Genomic DNA, 19345 nt, shown 5'->3' on the forward strand with positions numbered 1-19345 from the left:
TGCTTCAAACATATTTATTACTATTTGTACAGACTCTTAACCCTACAACACATGCTGGTGTAATGCGACAACGGCCTGGGTTCACGCCTCCGGCCAGGCTGGGCACCACTGTCCAGCAGGCACCAGTCTCAAGTGAGGCAGCTTTCTGAGGGGTTCCCAGGTGCAGCATCTCAGGACACCAGAAAGGGGAGGGGTGCAAGGAACACCTGTGTGCACAAGTCTGTGCTGTGCTGGGGATGGGCTGCCACTTTATAAAGGTTTCACAGCCTGACTCTGATTTGGGAGCCCCAGAGATTACTCTAGGAAGGTTAAGACATGATCAAGTATCTGTGAGACCATAGATAGGGACATGCCGGGTTTCTGTGGCTTGAACGCTTGGATGAGAGCCTCATTTTTTGTCACACAGTGGTAATGCAGAAAGGCATCAGGAGGCCTGGCCTGGTATTTAGAACTGAAGAAGTAGCCTGATCGCAGGCTACAGCTGTATCAAGTGCTCTGTGGTTTCCAGGTGGCTGTCATAGTGACTCAGGAGTCCTTCAGTGTTTTCTCATTAACACCCTGTTCCATGGGCGGCACTTCATATCTTTCAAAGCCCTTTCAATGTATCTGCAGATTTTCTTCTGGGCACTCTAGCTCACACCCCATCCCGCTCACCGGCGCTGGTTTAGACCGGTCAGGTTCTTGAGCTGATACAGGGAAGGAAACAGAATGATGAGGCCTTGCCCTGCCATTAGGACTCCAGTGGGAGAGACTGGGGTTTTCAAGGCGGCAGGCATGGCTAAGATCCACAGATCTGACATGCTAGGGGCCTGGGAATCAGCAATGTTTTTTAATGGCAGCAAAAAAAAAAAAAAAGAGATGGGGTACTGAGGATCAGAGACTGGGGCTGAATCATTGTCCGTCTTATTAGGAGTTTTCTAGTTTAAAAGATTCAGGAACATTGACACGTTTTAAGGGTCACAGGGCAGGACGGGGACGGGAGGAGGGCAGGGATGAGTGAGACAGTACTTACCGTCACTGCTGCACCCATGAGTCCTTGAACCAGTGCCTCTCCAGTGGACTTTACCTAGAAGGAGTCAGGGTCAGGCTCTCTTAAGCCCCCAGTACAAGCTCAAAGATGAAACAGGTAAGACAAAAGCGGGGGCCGGGGGTGGGGGCGGGGGGACTCATGAGGACCCTGTGGATTGGAGGAAGAGCCTATGATCACAACCACAAATGGCCCAAGTATGGCTCTTAGGGAAATGGCTGGCACACTCCCTGGGCAAGCCTTCAGGAGGAGGGGGGTGTGCCTAGTGAGGAGGCTTCCCAAATGGCTAGCCCCAACTACCTGCTTGGCAGTGTGGCCCATGTTCATTGCGTCATTAATCCGGTTTTCCAGGAAGTGCCAAGTGTCCTCGAAGTCTGGGGACGAGTCCTGCATCATCACCAGCTCTGTCGTGTTGTAGATGCCAGCCAGCACAGCTCGGCGGGTATACCAGTTAAACTGCAAAGAAACCCACCCAGGAAGGTGGGTCACTGCTACTGCTGTGGGCTGGGGAAATCTGGGGGTTCCTACCCAAAGCCACGGGCACTAAGGGGTCCCTCCTGATCTCTTTTCCCCACAGATGCATTTGTTTCCCTGCAAGACATTGGTGTTCTCAAATTTGGCTGGGCAACAAAATTACTGGGAGATTAAAATGCAAGCTCCTGGGCCCAACTTCTCAGAGTTTAGAGTCAAGGGGTCTGAAGTAAGTGCAAGGAATCTGGACGTCTGATTAGCATCCCAGGCGATTTTGCTACAGGCATCCATTTTGAAGCCTGTGAAAAGACTGCGTCTTAGGCCGCCTAAATTCTGGGGAGGTTCTCTGGTCAGCCAGTTATGACCAAACCGTGGTATGCTCACCAGTAAAGTGAGGGCTGAGACAGGCCCACGGACGGATTCAGAACACCCAGGAGGAGCGAGGGGCTCCAGTCCCTCAGCCACTTCCGGCTGGCCCAGCAAATGGCTCTCTGGAGCACTAACTCAGCTGCTTTGTGTTTTATTCCTTTAATTTCTTTGCTAATTTCATTTTCCCACCAGCTCTGTTGGTGGTGTCCTCCGACATGGGGGAAGCTTGTTAAGTCCTTTGTTAGAACTGTGGCAGGAGTAGCTCTTCGCCTCCCCAGCCTGGACTCCACAGAGCACCATTACATATTAACTTCTTTTATGAAGGTATACTTTTTATTTTTTAATTTCCTACCAGAAATATGACAGCATTGACAAGTCAGAAGCTATCCTGGTGCCTGTTTAAAGGCTAATTGATCTCTTGGCAAAGCAGGCCAGGAGGGGCTCGGGGGAGGGAGTTCCTTTTTAAAATTTTTTTTTTTAACGTTTATTTATTTTTGAGACAGAGAGAGACAGAGCATGAACGGGGGAGGGGCAGAGAGAGAGGGAGACACAGAACCCGAAACAGGCTCCAGGCTCCGAGCCATCAGCCCAGAGTCCGACGCGGGGCTCGAACTCACGGACCGCGAGATCGTGACCTGGCGGAAGTCGGACGCTTAACCGACTGCGCCACCCAGGCGCCCCAGGAGTTCCTTTTTAAAGCAACAGCGGCTCCATGGCGTTCTGTTCACTTTTTTAAAATCAGTGTCATGAGGGGCGCCTGGGTGGCTCGGGTGGCTCAGTCAGCTCAGTCGGTTGAGCATCCGACTTCAGCTCAGGTCATGATCTCACAGTCTGTGAGTTCGAGCCCTGCATCAGGCTCTGTGTTGACTGCTCAGAGCCTGGAGCCTGCCTCGGATTCTGTGTCTCCCTCTCTCTCTGCCCATCCCCTGCTCATGCTCTGTCTCTCTCTCAAAAATAAACATTAAAAAATTTTTTAAAAATAAATAAATAAAATCAGTCTCATGAAAGACACACACTGAGAAATCACATCGCAGAATGTGAGTCTTAGGAGATTGAGGGGAAATGATTATAAAACGGCAGCCTTGTCACCAGGCCCTCTGATGCTGCTGTCACCAGGAGGGGACAGAGGGAATAATCACTGGTTTGTGGCTCGAGAGTGCATCCTTGAATGAGGACGTAGGTCCCACTATGGCTTGTTGAGGGAGCTTCCTCGTCCCTAGTCTCTCCTTTCCAAGACAGGAGTGGCACTGCAGGCCCACTGAAAGGCTCGGTGATCAAAGACCTTTCACAAACTTCCCGAAGAAATGCTTAATCCAAGCCTCTCCTAGAAAGCACTCACATCAGTGGACTGGTCCCCAGCGTAATGCCACATGTCATCCACCATACTGGTGATCAGGCTTAGGCTGGATGGGATGTTGTGCGGGAGCATGAGGATGCTGAGGGCCTGAGGAAAGAATGACAGAAACAGGTACTGCACACAGGGAACACAGAGCACAGGTGGATGGTGCGGCGCCTCGCCTCTCCACGGAGGTATGTGAGAGGGCCTGCCCACTCCCCTGCTGAGACCCACCATCTCCGCCCGGTTGGCGTGAGCTCCTGGCAGCTGACAACCCTGGCTACAGCTGATGGGAGCCAGGGGCGGCCCCTACCTCAGCTGGCCCACTCAGGTTCTCCATCCCCGGCACGTGGACTTGGGAATGCAGGCAGCCGGAGGGTCTAGAGTGGTCTAAGAGTACTGAGAGCAAGGATGGTGGAGGGCACCCCATTCTGTAACACGGAGATAGAAGCAGAGCTAGGAGGAGGGTCTGGGGGTAGTTTCTAGGTCCAAATCCCTGGGCCCAGCAGCATTCCTGCCCTTGATGCCCCATGGCAACCTCACAATAAATTCCTCCCTGGGGTTTTGCTTAACTCAAGTTGGTTTCTGGTATCTGAAACCAAAAATCCTTCAACTAATACAAGCAATAGCACGACCCAGAGACGCTTCCTTAGCAGGCATCGACTCTTGAGAGTACAAGGTCTTGTCACTTTACCAACTCAAAACTCCACTGGCTGTGGCCTGCGGGAGCTGGGTCAGAGGCCCTGGCTCGGCTGGAAAAGTTTTTTCTTATCGAAGTAGCCCAGAAGAAAATGTGCTGAGTCAGAAGGCAGTCAGGGCCCAATACACACACTTCCACTGCTTTGACTGCAAGGTGGAATGAGTCAGGCCAGAGGTCTGAAAATCCAGCGTGGCAAGCACAGGCAGGGGACAGGACTCTGCTCTCGCGATACTCCCTCCACAGGCAGCCTGGGGTTAGGTGCACCGCTGCTGTTCCAAGGTCTGTCAACTGACTGATGGGCGCTATTGCTCAGTAGTGGGTGGAGGACACTAGATGATCCCTGCTGCCCTCTCATTCCTGATGTGCTTGGACTCCATTTTCTTAACTAAGAGAACGGCCCACACTGTGATATGCTTTGAAACAGGAAAAAGGAAGCTTCAGGAAAGGGGACAAAAAAGCCTTGGAACGAATACTCCAATTTTCAAGCATCACATCAACAACTGGAAAAGACATCCCAGTCCTCTGAGATCCAGGACACGACAGGCCTGTTAATGACGATGGCCAATAAAATCTCATTTTCTAATCTCCTCCATGGATTCCTCCTCACTGAAGACCTGGTAGCACACTCAGGCCACCAGGAGCCAACACGATGTGACCCAGTACGCAAGCCACTCACACTTCTAGGAACTGAGACCCAGATGGCTCAGTTACTCCCTCTGGCATGCCCAAGTCCACACTCCCTAGCTCTACCAAGTGCACGGAGAATCCGCAGGTCTGTGCGGATTAATGAGCTAGCTTCTGAAGACTGTGCAGGGTCCTCCGAGTGCAAGGTGCTGAGAACTAAGAACACGAATGCATTGGTGCCCTGTAGCCTAGATATGGACTCTGTACCCGGGGCCAGTGCTCAATGTACGGAATCAGCATTCTCAGTCTGGTTTCCACTGCATCCCTCAGGAACTGGTCTGTCTTCCTCTTCCTGGAAGAGGGAAAAGAAAAGAGTGGGTCTCTGGGTTAAAGGCATGGGCTCGGGGCTATCCTGCTTACTCAGCGCTAGGGAGGAGGGTCCCACCAGCTCCTGATGTTGGCCTGACTACAGCTGTCACAGAGAGGCAGCTGTGTTCCAGTCCCCTCAAAGCAGCAGGGCTGCTCAATGCTCCTCTCTTTCGGCTCTGCCTGGATTGGCCTCCCGAGACTGTTAGTGGGGCCTGAGCCCCCTGATCCTTAACTGCCAACCTGAGCAAAAATGCCACAGGACTTACTCAGCCTGGCCCAGCTGTACCAGCTTCTGCTCCTCTTCCAGCACATGAGTGAGCCGAGCATTGCACTGGGTCACAAAATGCAGTACCAGCTCACTGCTGTCATTCCCAAACATGCTGGCTGCTGCAGTGGAGAGACCCAGAGACTACAAAAGGAGACAGAGAAAACAGAAAAGTGGCAGACAAATGTAGTGGACATGTGTTGTCTGTTCCTCACCAGCACCTCTTTTTCCAGTAACAGCAGCTTGATTTTTAATGGGATAACCCTATTCTTCACCCCTGGTCCATGTGATTTGGGTAAAGCTGACCAGCAATCCTCCATCCTCCATCTACCCTTTGGTGTATTTTTTTTTTTTTTTTTGAGAGAGAGAGGGCGTGAGTGAGGGGCAGAAAGAAAATCTCATGAGGGGCGGAGAGAGAAGGTGGGGGGGAGAGAGAGAGAGAGAATATCCCACGCAGGCTCTACACTGTCAGCACTCACCTGAAGCAGGGCTCAGGAGCCAGCTCATGACCTGAGCCGAAGTCAGATGCTTAACCAACTGAGCCACCCAGGCGCCCCCTTTGGTGTGCTGTAAAGCCTGAGATCCAGACTTGGATAACTGGAGCTCACAGTGACTAGCTCAGGCACATGGACATGACCAAATCCAGGCCCTAAGAGGCCATCTCTGGACTTTTGCTAGTGCTCACGGAAAAGAAGTGCTCTCTTTCCACTGGGGCTGCTGAACCATTTTTAGTCCTGCGTGGGAAGCCCCTGCTGGGAATGAAGCTCACAGAGAGGAAAGCAAAGCAGACAGGATGGAGAGATTCCCAGCAGCACAATGGAGCTACTTCCAGACTTTTGTTATTAAATGAGTCTGAACACACCCTTGCCTGCTCCAGCCAATCAGAATTGAGCTCTGACACTTGTAACCCAGAGTCCTAATATAAAAAAGGGGGCTGGGAAGAGCACTCAGCTCTTCCTCACCAATTCACTTAACCTAAACCTCTTGGAAATTAGGCCTCTCTGTTGTAAAAAAACAAAAAAACAAAAAAACAAAAAACAAAACAAAAAGCAAAAAAAACCCAAAAACCAAAAAACATTTTTCTTTTTTTAATAAATGTTTATTAATTCTTAAAATATATTCTTTTTTTAATGTTTATTTATTTTTTGAGAGAGAGAGACAGAGCATGAGTAGGGGTGAGGGGCTGAGAGAGGGAGACACAGAATCCAAAGCAGGGGCTGTAAGAATCCAAAGCAGGGGCTCAAACTCACGAACCATGAGATCATGACCTAAGCTGAAGTCAGACGCTTAACCGACTGAGCCACCGAGGCACCCCAAATGTTTATTCATTTTTGAGAGAGACAGAGAGAAGGGGAGGGGCAGAAAGAGGGGGACAGAGGATCTGAAGCAGACTCTGCACTGACAGCAGAGAGCCTGATGCAGGACTTGAACTCACAAACCATGAGATTGTGACCTGAGCTGAAGTCGGACGCTCAACTGAGCCACCCAGGGGCCCCAAAACATTTTCTTTTATGAGTTGTTAAGGAGTTAACAATGCCACGATGGTCCTTTGCTCTTCCTGATACGTGGCAATCATCGAGCATCTACTGGAGGCAGAACTATGAGAGCACCAGGGAGAGAGGGAAGGGAAGGAACAAAAAAAGTACTAACTATAAATCCCTCCTATTGGGAGTGGAGAAAGTGCCTCTGTTTTGGTGGAAGTTATAGAGGGCAATTTGGCAGTATTCACAACAGACTTGCACCCACATCAATACTAATGGCAACTGATGTTTACTGTGTCAGGCACCCTGCTAAGCACATGACACACACGATCTCACTGCGGCCTCGGCCACATAGCAACTCCAGCTGGTGGGTGTTATCCTCACTCATTTTACAGATGAGGAAACTGAGACTCAGAGCTCGTCACCACCAGGCTATACTGACTCTACTATGTATGTAACAACACCCTCAAAAATATACACACTCAGGGCTCCTGGCTGGCTGAAACACAGCATGTGACTTTTGATCGTGAGTTCAAGCCCCACATTGAGTGTAGAGATGACTTAAATAAATATTTGGAAAAAAAACATATTTTCTCTCTCTGGACCAGGTGGGGAGTTATTGTCTCAGCCTCCGCTTTGTGATGCAGGGGCCGTAGTCCACAAGCCACACTTCCAGCTCCATGTTAGGCTCTGCCCATCCCATCGCTGGAGGGAGACCGTGAGGCTAGAGGAGGAGGAAGGGTCCCTCTCCTTCCTGTGGACGTCCTGTCTGCTGGCGGCTCCGTGAGCATCTCCCCAGAAGCCGCCTTCACCCAGGGGCAGCACTTCCCTCTGGTGGCCTGGCCCTGGCCGAGCTGGTCTGTACCCTTCCCAGAACCCAAAGAACTGGTTCCACTGAGCCACCATCACCCAGGGGACCCTCTCTCTAAACTTAGAGACAGCACCACTGGCCAAGTAGCTCCTCCTCCTCACCTCCACAGGGACTCTCCTTCAAGCCTCCCATTTTAACAAGTCCAATTTTCCCCTTTGTCTCCTTAGCCCTGGAGATGGGAGCTAAACCCTGTGGCAACCTCCGTAATACCCTAAGGGCTTCTTTTTATCCTGCCAGTTACCTGGTTACCAACTTTACACCCCACTCCCCCTTCACTGTATTAAGTTCTATTTGAATAACTGGTGTAGTTTCTGTTTGGTCTGATACACCACAAAATAGCAACTCCATTTCTCAAAATGCACTTAAATGTTGTACAAATAGGTTTAGAATACTAAAAAACTGGAAACAACCCAAATGTTTATCAACTGAAGTCAAGTAAATACAATGGGTATTATGCAGCCACTATGAATGAAGATATACACAGGACACAGTGAAAAAGACCAGTTACTGTAGACTAATGCAGTATAAGATTTTTCCAAACAGGGGCGCCTGGGTGGCTCAGTCAGTTAAGCATCTGACTTTGGCTCAGGTCATGATCTCATGGTTTGTGGGTTCGAGCCCCGTATCGGCTCCGTGCTGACAGCTTGGAGCCTGGAGCCTGCTTTGAATTCTGTGTCTCCCTCTCTGTCCCTTCCCTGCTTGTGTTCCATCTCTCGCTCTCAAAAATTAATAGACATAAAAAAAAAAGTTCTAGGACTGTGAATATAGGTAGCTTTGATATATAGTGATTCCCTCCCTTTAAAAAAAAAAAAAAAAGATTTTTCCAAAAAATCCTGTTACATTTCTGTTCCACCACTTCCTGTAATAATTCTTTCTAACATTCTCTGCCACCCTCAAACCTTTGTCTCCTCTTACCCTTAACTTCAGGTTCATGAGACAACCACACCTACTTCACAGGGAACAGAAGCTGTCCCTCGGGAACTCCCTTAATATTCTAAAAACTAAACCCGTAGCTGTCTTCTCCAACCTCACCCCTATTACATCAAAGGCCAGTGCTCGCACTCATTTCCCAGATCTCCTAATTCTTGCCTTGAAGGGGCTCTGGACTTCGGATCTTGCCACTTTCTCTCATACCTGTACTTCACCCTTGTTTCTGTGCTCTCGCCAGCGTTCAAACGTGCTCACCCTTCCATCCAATTTCCCCGCAAGCTTGGGGTAGGAGACGTGAATCTGGAAATCCTTTGCTTTCTGTTCTCACTGTGCTCTCACAGGGCGGTATCTGGCTATGCTTGACAATTCTGTGCACCATGGCCTCCAGGTGAGCCAACGGCTTAATCTAAAGCAGCCATCTGTGCCAACGCAGGAGCAAACACCGTCAGTCTTACTGACAAAGCAAGGCGTGTTGGTCTCCTAGATGGTGCCCTCTTGCATTTTCAAACACCAGATTTCATCAATTTTAAGATGCACCTATTTTTTCATTTCATTTTATTTTTATGATTTTTATTTTGAAGTAATTTCTATACCCAATGTGGGGCTAGAACTCACAATCCCAAGATCAAGAGTCACACATTCTACCAACTGAGCCAGCCAGATGCCCCCCTTCTTTTTCATTTAAACATTCAGTGTGAATCATGCAATTAACAACGTGCCCCAGTTTAATAGGTAGCATTTTTTCTTTTTTAGTGATGCATAAATAATGGCACTTCTTACAACCACTGCTGTCTTAGAGTCAATGAAACGTGGTAACTGTGATCATAGGCAACACCTATGCCTAAGGGGCTGCCTTTATAACCTAGCTCGCAAGAACCAACTCCATGGTATAATCTTTCTGTATTAAAAAAATAAAGCTATTTTTACCCTATTGGGAAAACACACCCTGCCCCAATCCTGTAGCAGTGAGGGGCTCTAAGCTGGGCCATAAGAAAGCATGAGGCCCTCTGCTTTGGCCGGTGTGACTCCCTCCCGGTCCCCATCCCCCCTCCTCCTATACACACCTGGGCTCCTTCCGCGATGGCCTCTGCTGTCCACCCGTGGGCAGGCACGAACTCCAGGGCTGCGGTCAGGATGCGGTGCTGCAGCTGCTCCTCGCTCTCATGGTCCTCCTCCTCCTCACCGCCCTGATCTGTGTACCTGAGACCCAAACCCAACAGACCCGTGGGGACGGAACCCAGCATACCTCATCTCACTGCCGGCTGCCTAACATGCAAAATGCGCCTGACCGGAAACCGGAGGCTCTGGGCCTCCTCTAAGCGCACACTGGGAAGACACTTACTTTTCACCAGTACTGATGTTTCAATGCCAACAGAACAAAAATTCTATCACCTTTCTCCTCTCATACAGTCACTGAGACAAGGGATCCCATGAGTGAGGAGGTCATGTCATAGGAAGGCAAATGTTCCCATAGCCCCCTGGATTTCTCTGTTTACAGCCCTTAGCACACTGTTTCTTCATCTGTATTTGTACCAAACGATAACTCCATGAGGACAGGGACAACAGTTGTAGTATTCACAGGGCCTGGCACAAAGGAGATCCTCAGAACATATTTGCTGAATGGAAATGAGAAGCACTTTAATCAGGAGACCATAAAAATGATGGGAACACCCTAATTTCAGAGCTAGCAGAACTTCTCAGTGGCAGAATTAAGAAGAAAAAATATCTAATGGAAACGTAAACTATTTTCACCTCCCTAGAGGCCAATTTGGTCCCACACATGTAACAAAATTTTAGATGTGCACCTGCTTTGATTCAATGCTCCCCCTGCTGAGAGAATCACACACTTGATCACATTTTTTATAGCAGTGAAGGAAATCTAAATATTCATCAATAAAAGGTAGGTTAAATAAATTTAAATTGTTTTTAATGTTTATCCTTGAGAGAGTGAGAGCATGAATGGGGAAGGGGCAGAGAGAGAGGGAGACACAGAATCCGAAGCAGGCTCCAGGCTCTGAGCTGTCAGCACAGAGCCTGATATGGGGCTCAGACCTACCAACGGTGAGATCATGACCTGAGATGAAGTCGGACGCTTAACCGACAGAGCCATCCAGATGCCCCAAGATAGGTTAAATAAATTTTAATACTGCCATTTGCTGGCATAGTATGCAACCATGAAAATCATACAGACTGAGAAAACATTAAAAATGTACTATTGAGTGAAAAAACAGGTTCTGGAATGGTGTACAGTGTAATTAATCACTTACAGTATATAGATTTACGTATGGAGTATACTTAAAAAACATCAAAAAAGGACATTTGCAAAAACATTAGAGTTTTTTCACGGTTTGTGATTTCTGGTAATTTTTGCTTTACTTTTATGAGCTTCTTTACTTTGATTAGATATTTTAGAGTGTACAGGCACAATTAAAATATAATAAAAAAGCAACAGTTTCCTTTCAAAGATAGCCTAGAAAATGATGGAAGGTGAAAAGGAGGATAAAGAGGAGAGAGGAAGGACAGACACACCCAAGCATGCAAAATGGCCAGAAATGGATGGACTGTGGTCCTGATACATACCTGGGGGGTGGACGAGGGGACTCTGGCTTGGGTTCTTCTGCTCTGTGTGTCTCAGGATGTTGCTGAGAAAAAGACGGGGGAGGTTGTTGCTTCTGCTCATCTGAAGACTTGAGCTGCACAGCTGAAGCATGGAAGGCACGTGACACCATGGCTGACTGGCAACGGGACACTGAAACAAGAACGGGGCTGGTCAGGCAGGAACACTTACCAGAGAAGACTCTTTGATGCCCCGAATGGCGTGAGGGATGGGGAGAGGAAAAGCAGGGCTGAGTCTACTCCAGAACCACTTATCCGAGTATTGAGTCCCAGACAAAACTCTTCGCTAAACTGGCAACCTTGACACATGATGTGGTGGCAAAAGCATGAGCCAGGGAACCGAAGACCTGGCCTCTGGCCTTTTGCTATCATTTGTTCACTGTATGGTAATGGACTTCGCCCCAATGAGCATGATTTTTAAATATGCAAATTAAGAGTAAGAATCTGCTTGCTCACTGGGAGTGTTGTGAAGCCCAATCAAAAAGTGAAAATGACCTGAAATTGCTACATAGTTATATTATACCAAGAGCACTGGACTAGAAATGAGGCCTGAGTACTGATTCCTATAGTATTTATATGGCGTCTTCACACAGGTCACTAATCTCTATTTACTTACTCATTTAATTCATTTGAGCGAGAGAGACAGAGACAGAGTGAGTGGGGGAGAGTGGCAGGAGAGAGAATCTCAAGCAGGCTCCATGCTCAGGGTGGAGCCCAACATGTGGCTCAATCCCATGACTGTAAGACCGTGACCTGAGCTGAAACCAAGAGTTGGATGGCATGGTCAATGGTCAACTGACTGAGCCACCCAGGCACCCCACAGGTGTGGGGTTTTTCTCATGCTGATGTTTTCTCATTGGCAACACCTGCAACACCTCATTTACTATGGGAAGGGCTTTGGAAAGTCCAGGCTCATACTCCTTTTTTTCTTTCCCAACATTTTATTATAGAAAATTTCATACAAGTTGAAAGAACTATGGCATGAACACCTGTGTACCCACCACCTAGGTTCTACATATCTATCACACTCTCCCGTCATCAATCCATCTTACGTTTCATGCATGTTGTAGACCTCAGTATTCTTCAGCTCCACACATTCTGCGTGCATATCATTAACCAGAGTTCAACATTTATTTACTGGTCTTTTACTGAGGTGGTAGTTATATACAATGAAATACACAAATCTTAAATGTGCCAAATCTGAGTCCTGACAAAAGTGTACACTTGCATAACCTGAACCCCTAACGTGAAGAATATTATCATCACCCCAGAAAGCTTATGCTCCTCCCCGGTCATTCCCCACCCCCCCCCACCTACACTGTTCTGAAATTTCCACCCTGTCCTGTCCTAGAATTTCATCGAAAGGGAATCATACAGTATATCCTTTTTGTGCAAAACTTCTTTTGCATAATATATTGTTAACTGATTAGTATTTTTGTGGAAATCAATTGCTACTTTTTATTGCTGAGTGGTATTGCATTAAGAAACACTAGTCTGTTGATGAACACCTGGGTTGTTTCAGCCTAGCCTATCATGAATAAAGTTGCTGTAAATGTACTTGTACACACCTTGTGGTGGACATATGCTTTCATTTCTCCACCTAGGAGTGGATATTCTGGGGCACAGGCATTTCTTTAAACATTTGGATTGGAGTTTTGTATTAACAACAACAGAAGGACACTCGTGTTTTAAAAAGAAATCTATGGACTAACTCAGGGAACGATGATGTTAAAAGAAACACAGAACAGGGGCACCTGGGTGGCTTAGTTAGTTGAGGCTCAGGTCACCATCCCAGGGTCATGAGATGGAGCCCTAACATCGGGCTCTGCACTAAGCTTGGAGCCTGCTTAAGATTCTCTCCCTTTCTCTCTCTCTCTTTCTCAAAAAACAAAACAAAACACAACACAGAACAGTAGGTGTAAAAATATCGGTATTTTAGTATTTGTACACACACAAAAAATGGAACAAATACTCATAAAACTTCGAATAGGATGGGAGAGGTCCCAAAGCACGACTGTGGAAACCACCGTGGGGCACAAGATTTGATGAAATCCAGGAGAATATTATTTTATTAGTTGTATGTTTATGTTAACACATCAATGTATACATTCTATTTATGGAGGTGACACTGGTTGTCCATTTACAGTAGCAATATAAAGCTACCTCTTTTAAGTAAACGTCTAGTATTAAGAACTTGGGCGTATAAACAAAAATACTGACTATATTGTGGAAAAGGTGGGACAATATCATAGAATCAATGAAGTGAGGAGATGACCGACTTAGGAAACAACGGACTAGGGGCTCTCTGCGGCCGTTACCAACTCTGACCCTGAAGTGGCCCTTCCCGGGGACTTGGCGGTGGACTTGCCGACAGACTGGGTCTGGGTCTGCCAAGCTGCAACTGCCGAACTGTGAGACCCTGGGCACCCACAGCCCTCTCTCTGGGGCTCCGTTAACTTCGTGAAATGGGAGAGAGGCCCCGCCCCGCCACTCCTGCCCTTCACAGCTCAAGAATGGGGGCAGAAACCAGCCAGGCGGCCCCTTCGAGCCCTGGACGCCGGCGGCTCCGCGCCGATGCCCTTCACCTCACCTTGCTCGTGGGCCGCCACGGCGGCCTCTTCCGCCCCGCACCCAGCCCAGGTCGGCTTCGTGCCCCCTCCCTGCTCCTCCCCGCTCCCCGGCTCGGCCGCCCCCTCACCGGGCAGGCACCGCAGCTGCAGGAGCCTCCAGCCCGCCCGGCCGAGCGCGCCTGACGCCGCCGCCGCTGCCGCCGCCATCTTGGAAGCGGGCACGCCTCCGCCAGTGACGCGGCGGACACCCGGGAGCTCGCCAAGGCCACTTCCGTCCTGCCCGCACTCCCGCAGAGTCCTCACATCGCGAGAGGCGGGAGGTGCGAAGCCGGCTGCCGCGAAGAAGCCGGGAGCGAGCCCCGAGAGGCAGGTGAGCGTTGTTGAGTTGCGGCCCAGGAACCTGGTCTCCCCAGCTGTGCCCTTCCGGCCCATCCTCGCCCCTGGAGCCTCTTGTTTCCTATTCCCAGCCCCGTCCCTCGGTGGCCACGGGGCCATGACCATCTCCCAGGGGAGCACGGCGGGCTTTTCCCCGGGGGAGCCCGTATGGGTGGGGGGGGGCCGGCCGGCCCTGCCTGTCTCGGGCTCCTGCGCTGTGGTGGCTTCTGACCTTCCCGTGCTGCCTCCTCTCATGCGCTGCCGGCCCGAGGTCTGAGGCTCCGAAGTCAGCGCGCTGAGAAGGAGGAGCCTTGACCTTGCGTCCCCAAGACCTGGGTCCTTCAAGACCCGCTTCTGCTAATAGCCAGCCGTTGTGACCTTGGACCTCAGGCCCTCGTCTCAAACACTGGGGGAGCTGAAGCCTCGGTCTTTGGGGGAGGTGGGGTACTTAACCCCCAGGTTGTAATTTTGAGCTAGTGACTTGCCAGAATCTCCAAAGTGTGGAGTTGGTGTTATTAAATAACAAAAAAGTAACCGAGTAACTTTTAAAGATCTAATTGGCTTTATCGAACAATTCATGAATTGGGCAGCATCCCATCCCAAGTAAAGGAAAGGTTTTTTTTAAAGGCAGAGGGGGTGAGACAGGGAAGTTATAATGGGGGGAGGGGATTATTTCAGGCAAGGGGACAGAAGGGGTCTGTTAGGCAGATTACCTTACTAATGCTGACTGTAAAATTCCAAACTGACCCCTGAATTGAGATTACATTCCTGGAGAAGGTAGAAACCACAATTAAGTTAGCTGTTAGTTTCAGTTTGTTGATGATGTGTGCTTAGCACAAGTGGCTCCATTTGGGGCCTGTGGTCATCTTTTCAGAAGTATAATTTAATATTTCCCAAACTTGCCAGATCAAAAGAACCATCCAGGATGCTTGCTAATAAATTGGGTACCCAGGTCTTTCTCCTGGAGTGTTGATTCAGTACATCTGGGTGCAGTCCAGGAATCTTATTTTAACAAAGCCCCCAGGTGACTTGTAGACTCTGCAAGTTTAGGAAAGGTTGGTGGTGTCCATTCTGACATTAAGTGCCGATCTCTGAATGACTCAGGGAGGTCATGGACCAGGCACTAAACTGAAGTGTAAATGCAGAGTGCCTCCCTGTGATATCTGTTATCAGGGAAGGCTTCATATTAACAGGGAAAAGTACATGGTTTCCATGTTAGGAATAACTGATGACAGGAACAAAACATGTCATTCTGTAAATTTTGTGTTTGCAGTTAGACCCTTGTCTTTGTATCTCTTTTGCACAATGCTTATCAGCTAGTCTTTTCAAAACATCTTGCCCTCGGGGCGCCTGGGTGGCTCAGTCGGTTAAGCTCAGGTCACGATCTCGCGGTCCGTGAGTTCAAGCCCCGCGTCGGGCTCTGGGCTGCCGGCCTGGAGCCTGGAGGCTGCTTCCGATTCTGTGTCTCCCTCTCTCTCTGCCCCTCCCCCATTCATGCTTTGTCTCTCTCTGTCTCAAAAATAAATAAACGTTAAAAAAAATTATTAAACAAAACAAAAACATCTTGCCCTCCCCTGCCTGGATGTGGAGAAAGCCCTTCTGAGCCAGAACTACTCCCCAGATGTTAAAATTTCAGATCCACAGCTCTGGATTTCATTAAAACACTACTGATCTGTGAGGTTTTGTTTTCTGAGTTCTGTCCACCGATCCTCAAATGAGCCTTTCCTGTGGAAATTCTAGCTCTGGGGTATCCTTCCTGAAATTCTTAATTCTTGACACATACCTAATTGTCCGGAGACAGTCTTCTATTTTCCTTTGAGTTTCTTGTTTTCTTGCCGATTATCACCTCTTTTTCTCTGTGTGTGTGTGTGTGTGTGTGTGCGTGCGTGCACACACACACACACGCTCATTACATTTAAATGTTTCCTTTTTGAGAACTTTCAGTATTCTTAGAAGTTTTTAGCCACCTGACTTAAAAGGATTGATCCTTGGTAAGAACTGGTATGCAAACTTCAATCTTATTTTCTTTTCTTATTTTTTTTTTAATGTTTTTATTGGGGGGTGCAGGGGCAGAGAGAGAGGGGTGGGGGCACAGAAAATCTGAAGCAGGCTGTGTGCTGATAGCCCAAGCCCGATGAGGGGCTTGAACTCATGAACTGTGAGATCATGAGCTGACCCAAAGTCGATTGCTCAACTGACTGAGCCACCCAGGTGCCCCAATCTTCTTTTTTTTCTTTTGGCTCCCTTCATCCTTCAGAGGAGCCAAATGCCTCAAGATTTGATGTTTATTGGGTACCTGAGAAATAAACAAGTGCATCTCCAGAAGTTGTTTTCAGACATCTGCTTTCCCTGCCTGCCAGTAGCATTTTAGAAGAGCCACGGGCACTTGTGTATAGCAGGCAGCGCTGGAGCAGTGCTTAACAAGGCCAGTTACGTGACAGTGCCTTCTTCAACTCCACCTCTTTTTAGATATGAAACTGAGTCACACTTGTAAGTATGTTGACTTAGGTGCCGGACATTTTTTCCTTAGAGTTGCTTTAAAAAGGCAGATTGACAGCCACGCAGAACGCTGACGATGACAGGTATCGCACTTTGGCTTTTAGATACTTTAAAGAACGTTGTGTCCCATTTTATTCGGAAAATGCTGGCCGAGAGTGGTGGCTATGTCTGCGTTTTGAGGGTTAATGTTTAGTAAATGTATTTTATGAGCTCCCTCTTGCCAGAGAAGATTAGTTTGGGGGGATATGGAACGCAAAGCATTTTACATCCTTCTAATGTGCTGACACAGTCCCACTGGAGTAGTGCCTAAGATGTCATAACGTGCAGCTCTTCTGTGTGATTCTAACAGTGAGAAAGAAGCCTCACATCTCTCCCTGGGGAGTCCTCAGTGGTCATAGCTGAGGAGAAAGAACAGGCTTTATAGGGACTCTTTGAAGCAAAGGCAAATAAACTGGCCACCAAAAACTAAGAGTTCTCTTAGAATATTATTTTGTTGAGCTCTGTGCAGCAGACCCTGCTGAGGATCTGCATGAAATATGTTTTGCATATTCTTATCTTCTCATTTACTTCGTACAGCAGCCTTGCAAAATAGGAGATTATTATTCTTTATTGATGGGAAAAGAGGCTAATAACTAACCCATGGTCATGTACTAAGTAGACAGTCCAGTGGTCGATAGAAGCCCAGTTCATCTGTATTCAAAACCTGTGCTCTGTAGAAACTGCCTCCATTTAAGGTTGCTGAAAAGGTCTAGACACCTGGCTTTTTGTTTTGCTCTAACAAACTTTTGCACCTTCTTTCTTTCTTGATGCTTTTTCTGTGAGTACAGTGTAAGGTTTGTAGTTGTTGCTGGTGGGCAGGGAGCTGGTCACTTTCTATTGTCCCAGCAGAGAACCTGGTGCCAACATCATTCTAGAAACAAGTTCTTTATTTCTTATAATCTGATGCCCAGCAATCCATGGTCCTATTTTCCCTGGCTGGTTCTTCTGTGCTGACAGCATGGAGCCTGCTTGGGATCCCCCACCCCCACCCCTTCCCTCTCTCCTCCCTCCCTCCTCTGTTTACATGCACTCACTCTCTCTCTCTCTCTCTCACAATAAATAAATAAACTTAAAAAAAATATGTTTGCGGGAGTTCTTCCTCAACATCCTGTGCCTGTTAAAAGCTTAAAAGTTTCATTTCTTTATTGTGTACTTTTTAAGGATTTAAAAACGATTCAGTGACTAAGGAATGTTGCTTGTCTGATAATACTTGGCATCCTTTTTACTGGGGCTTGCAGTCAGGTCGGGATAATAAGAAGTGGACATTTTACATGGAAGCAATTGGATAAAAGGTATGATGAAAGCAAAAAGGCAAAGGTTTTTCATAGAACAAGGAGGGATTCACTTTGGAGAAGTGGGAGATCCAGGTGGAGCCAGATTATTTATGGAGGACCTGATTCCAGAAGAATGACTTGATTTCACCTAAAAAATAAACTTCTTTAGGAAGTGAGTGACAAAACCAAAGTACTATAGTATTTAAGGATGACAGGCTAATTTGGCTAAGATTTGTAGGTGGAGGAGCAGGTCGTTTGAAGTGAATATTTTTAAGTTTTTATTGTTTTATTTTTGAGAGAGAGAGAGTGCGAGCAGGGGAGGTGCAGAAAGAGAGGGAGACCCAGAATCCGAAGCAGGCTCCAGGCTCCAAGCTGTCAGCACAGAGCCTGACGCGGGGCTCAAACCCATGAACCACGAGATCATGACCTGAGCTGAAGTCTGGCTCTCAACGGACTGAGCCACCCAGGCGCCCCTGAAGTGAATATTTTTGAGGGCGGAAGAATGTAGTAGACGTGGCTTAAATTCAGTCCGAGTGCCTGTGGTGGCATAATTGTGACTGAGTTAGCCACTTCTGCAGAAGACAGGAGTGTTCAGCACAACACTGATCCATGCTTGACCTGGCTACCACGGCTTCTGCCTTTATGCCATTTATTAGAGCTATTTTAGGTTGGAAACTTGGTGGCATTAATGTTTAAGAAAGAAAGGAGGAGCCAAGTAGAATGCTATCGCCTGACCTGATTTCATTGTGAGCACATTCTAGACTCATCTCGGTATCCAGTGGAAGAGGAAGTTGCCTCAAGGTGGTGGGGGGAGGGGATTTCCATAGGTTAAAAGCATGGGCTTTACAGTCATATGGATTTGGTTTCAAATTCCAGGTCTTTATCTCACAACATTTATTAGTTGTGTGACCTGGCAAGTCCATGGCTTCAGTTTTATAGCTGTAAAATGGGAATATTTAGTTTAAGGTTGTGCTGAGGTTCAGTTGAGATAATGTATTTTAAGTGTTTTGAACAGTCTGGGTAACTAACATTAAACGTTAAAGACAGTAGGTAGTATTGATCATTGCAGATTCAATGGAATTGAATTTTCATATTTTGATGAAAGGGAAAATATCATTATTCAATTTGCTAAATTTAAATATGTTGTCTTCTGGGGCGCCTGGGTGGCTCAGTCCGTTAAGCATCTGACTTCAGCTCAGGTCATGATCTCACAGTTTGTGGGTTCAAGTCCCGCGTCAGGCTCCGTGCTGACAGCTCGGAGCCTGGAGCCTGCTTTAGATTCTGTGTCTCCCTCTCTCTCTGCCCCTCCCCGGCTTACAATGGATCCCTCTGTCTCTCAAAAATAAATAAACATTAAAAAATTAAAAAAAAAATATGTTGTCTTTTTTCTAAAGAAACATTAAGCTTGTGGTTGGGTTATATCTGCCCATTTATTGGCCTTCTTTACTGAGTCCTACTTTTGCCTAATGAGCGTCTTGTGTGTTTTATATTCTGTTCAAGCTGAGTTGTCTCAAATCAAAGCAGAAATA

General features: G+C 47.7%; 2 protein-coding genes across 2 annotated transcripts in view; one reads left to right on the plus strand and one right to left on the minus strand.

Moving 5' to 3' along the window:
- Positions 1 to 14076, minus strand: COQ9 (coenzyme Q9). Its single transcript, XM_027075831.2, has 9 exons — positions 13758 to 14076; positions 11024 to 11192; positions 9508 to 9643; positions 5163 to 5305; positions 4795 to 4879; positions 3207 to 3311; positions 1328 to 1483; positions 1013 to 1066; positions 1 to 686 (listed from the first exon to the last, which is right to left on the minus strand). Exons 1-9 carry the CDS (start codon positions 14059 to 14061, stop codon positions 651 to 653), a joined length of 1188 nt encoding a protein of 395 aa, XP_026931632.2. The 5' UTR covers positions 14062 to 14076; the 3' UTR covers positions 1 to 650.
- Positions 13858 to 19345, plus strand: part of CIAPIN1 (cytokine induced apoptosis inhibitor 1) — a 16781-nt gene continuing 11293 nt past the window's right edge. Inside the window, exon 1 of the mRNA XM_015074522.3 lies at positions 13858 to 13999. The gene's annotated coding sequence lies outside the window, so the exon portion shown is untranslated. The remainder of the gene's footprint in view (positions 14000 to 19345) is intronic.

Source organism: Acinonyx jubatus, chromosome E2, assembly GCF_027475565.1.
Source record: "Acinonyx jubatus isolate Ajub_Pintada_27869175 chromosome E2, VMU_Ajub_asm_v1.0, whole genome shotgun sequence".
In the NCBI taxonomy this organism is placed as follows: Eukaryota; Metazoa; Chordata; class Mammalia; order Carnivora; family Felidae; genus Acinonyx; species Acinonyx jubatus.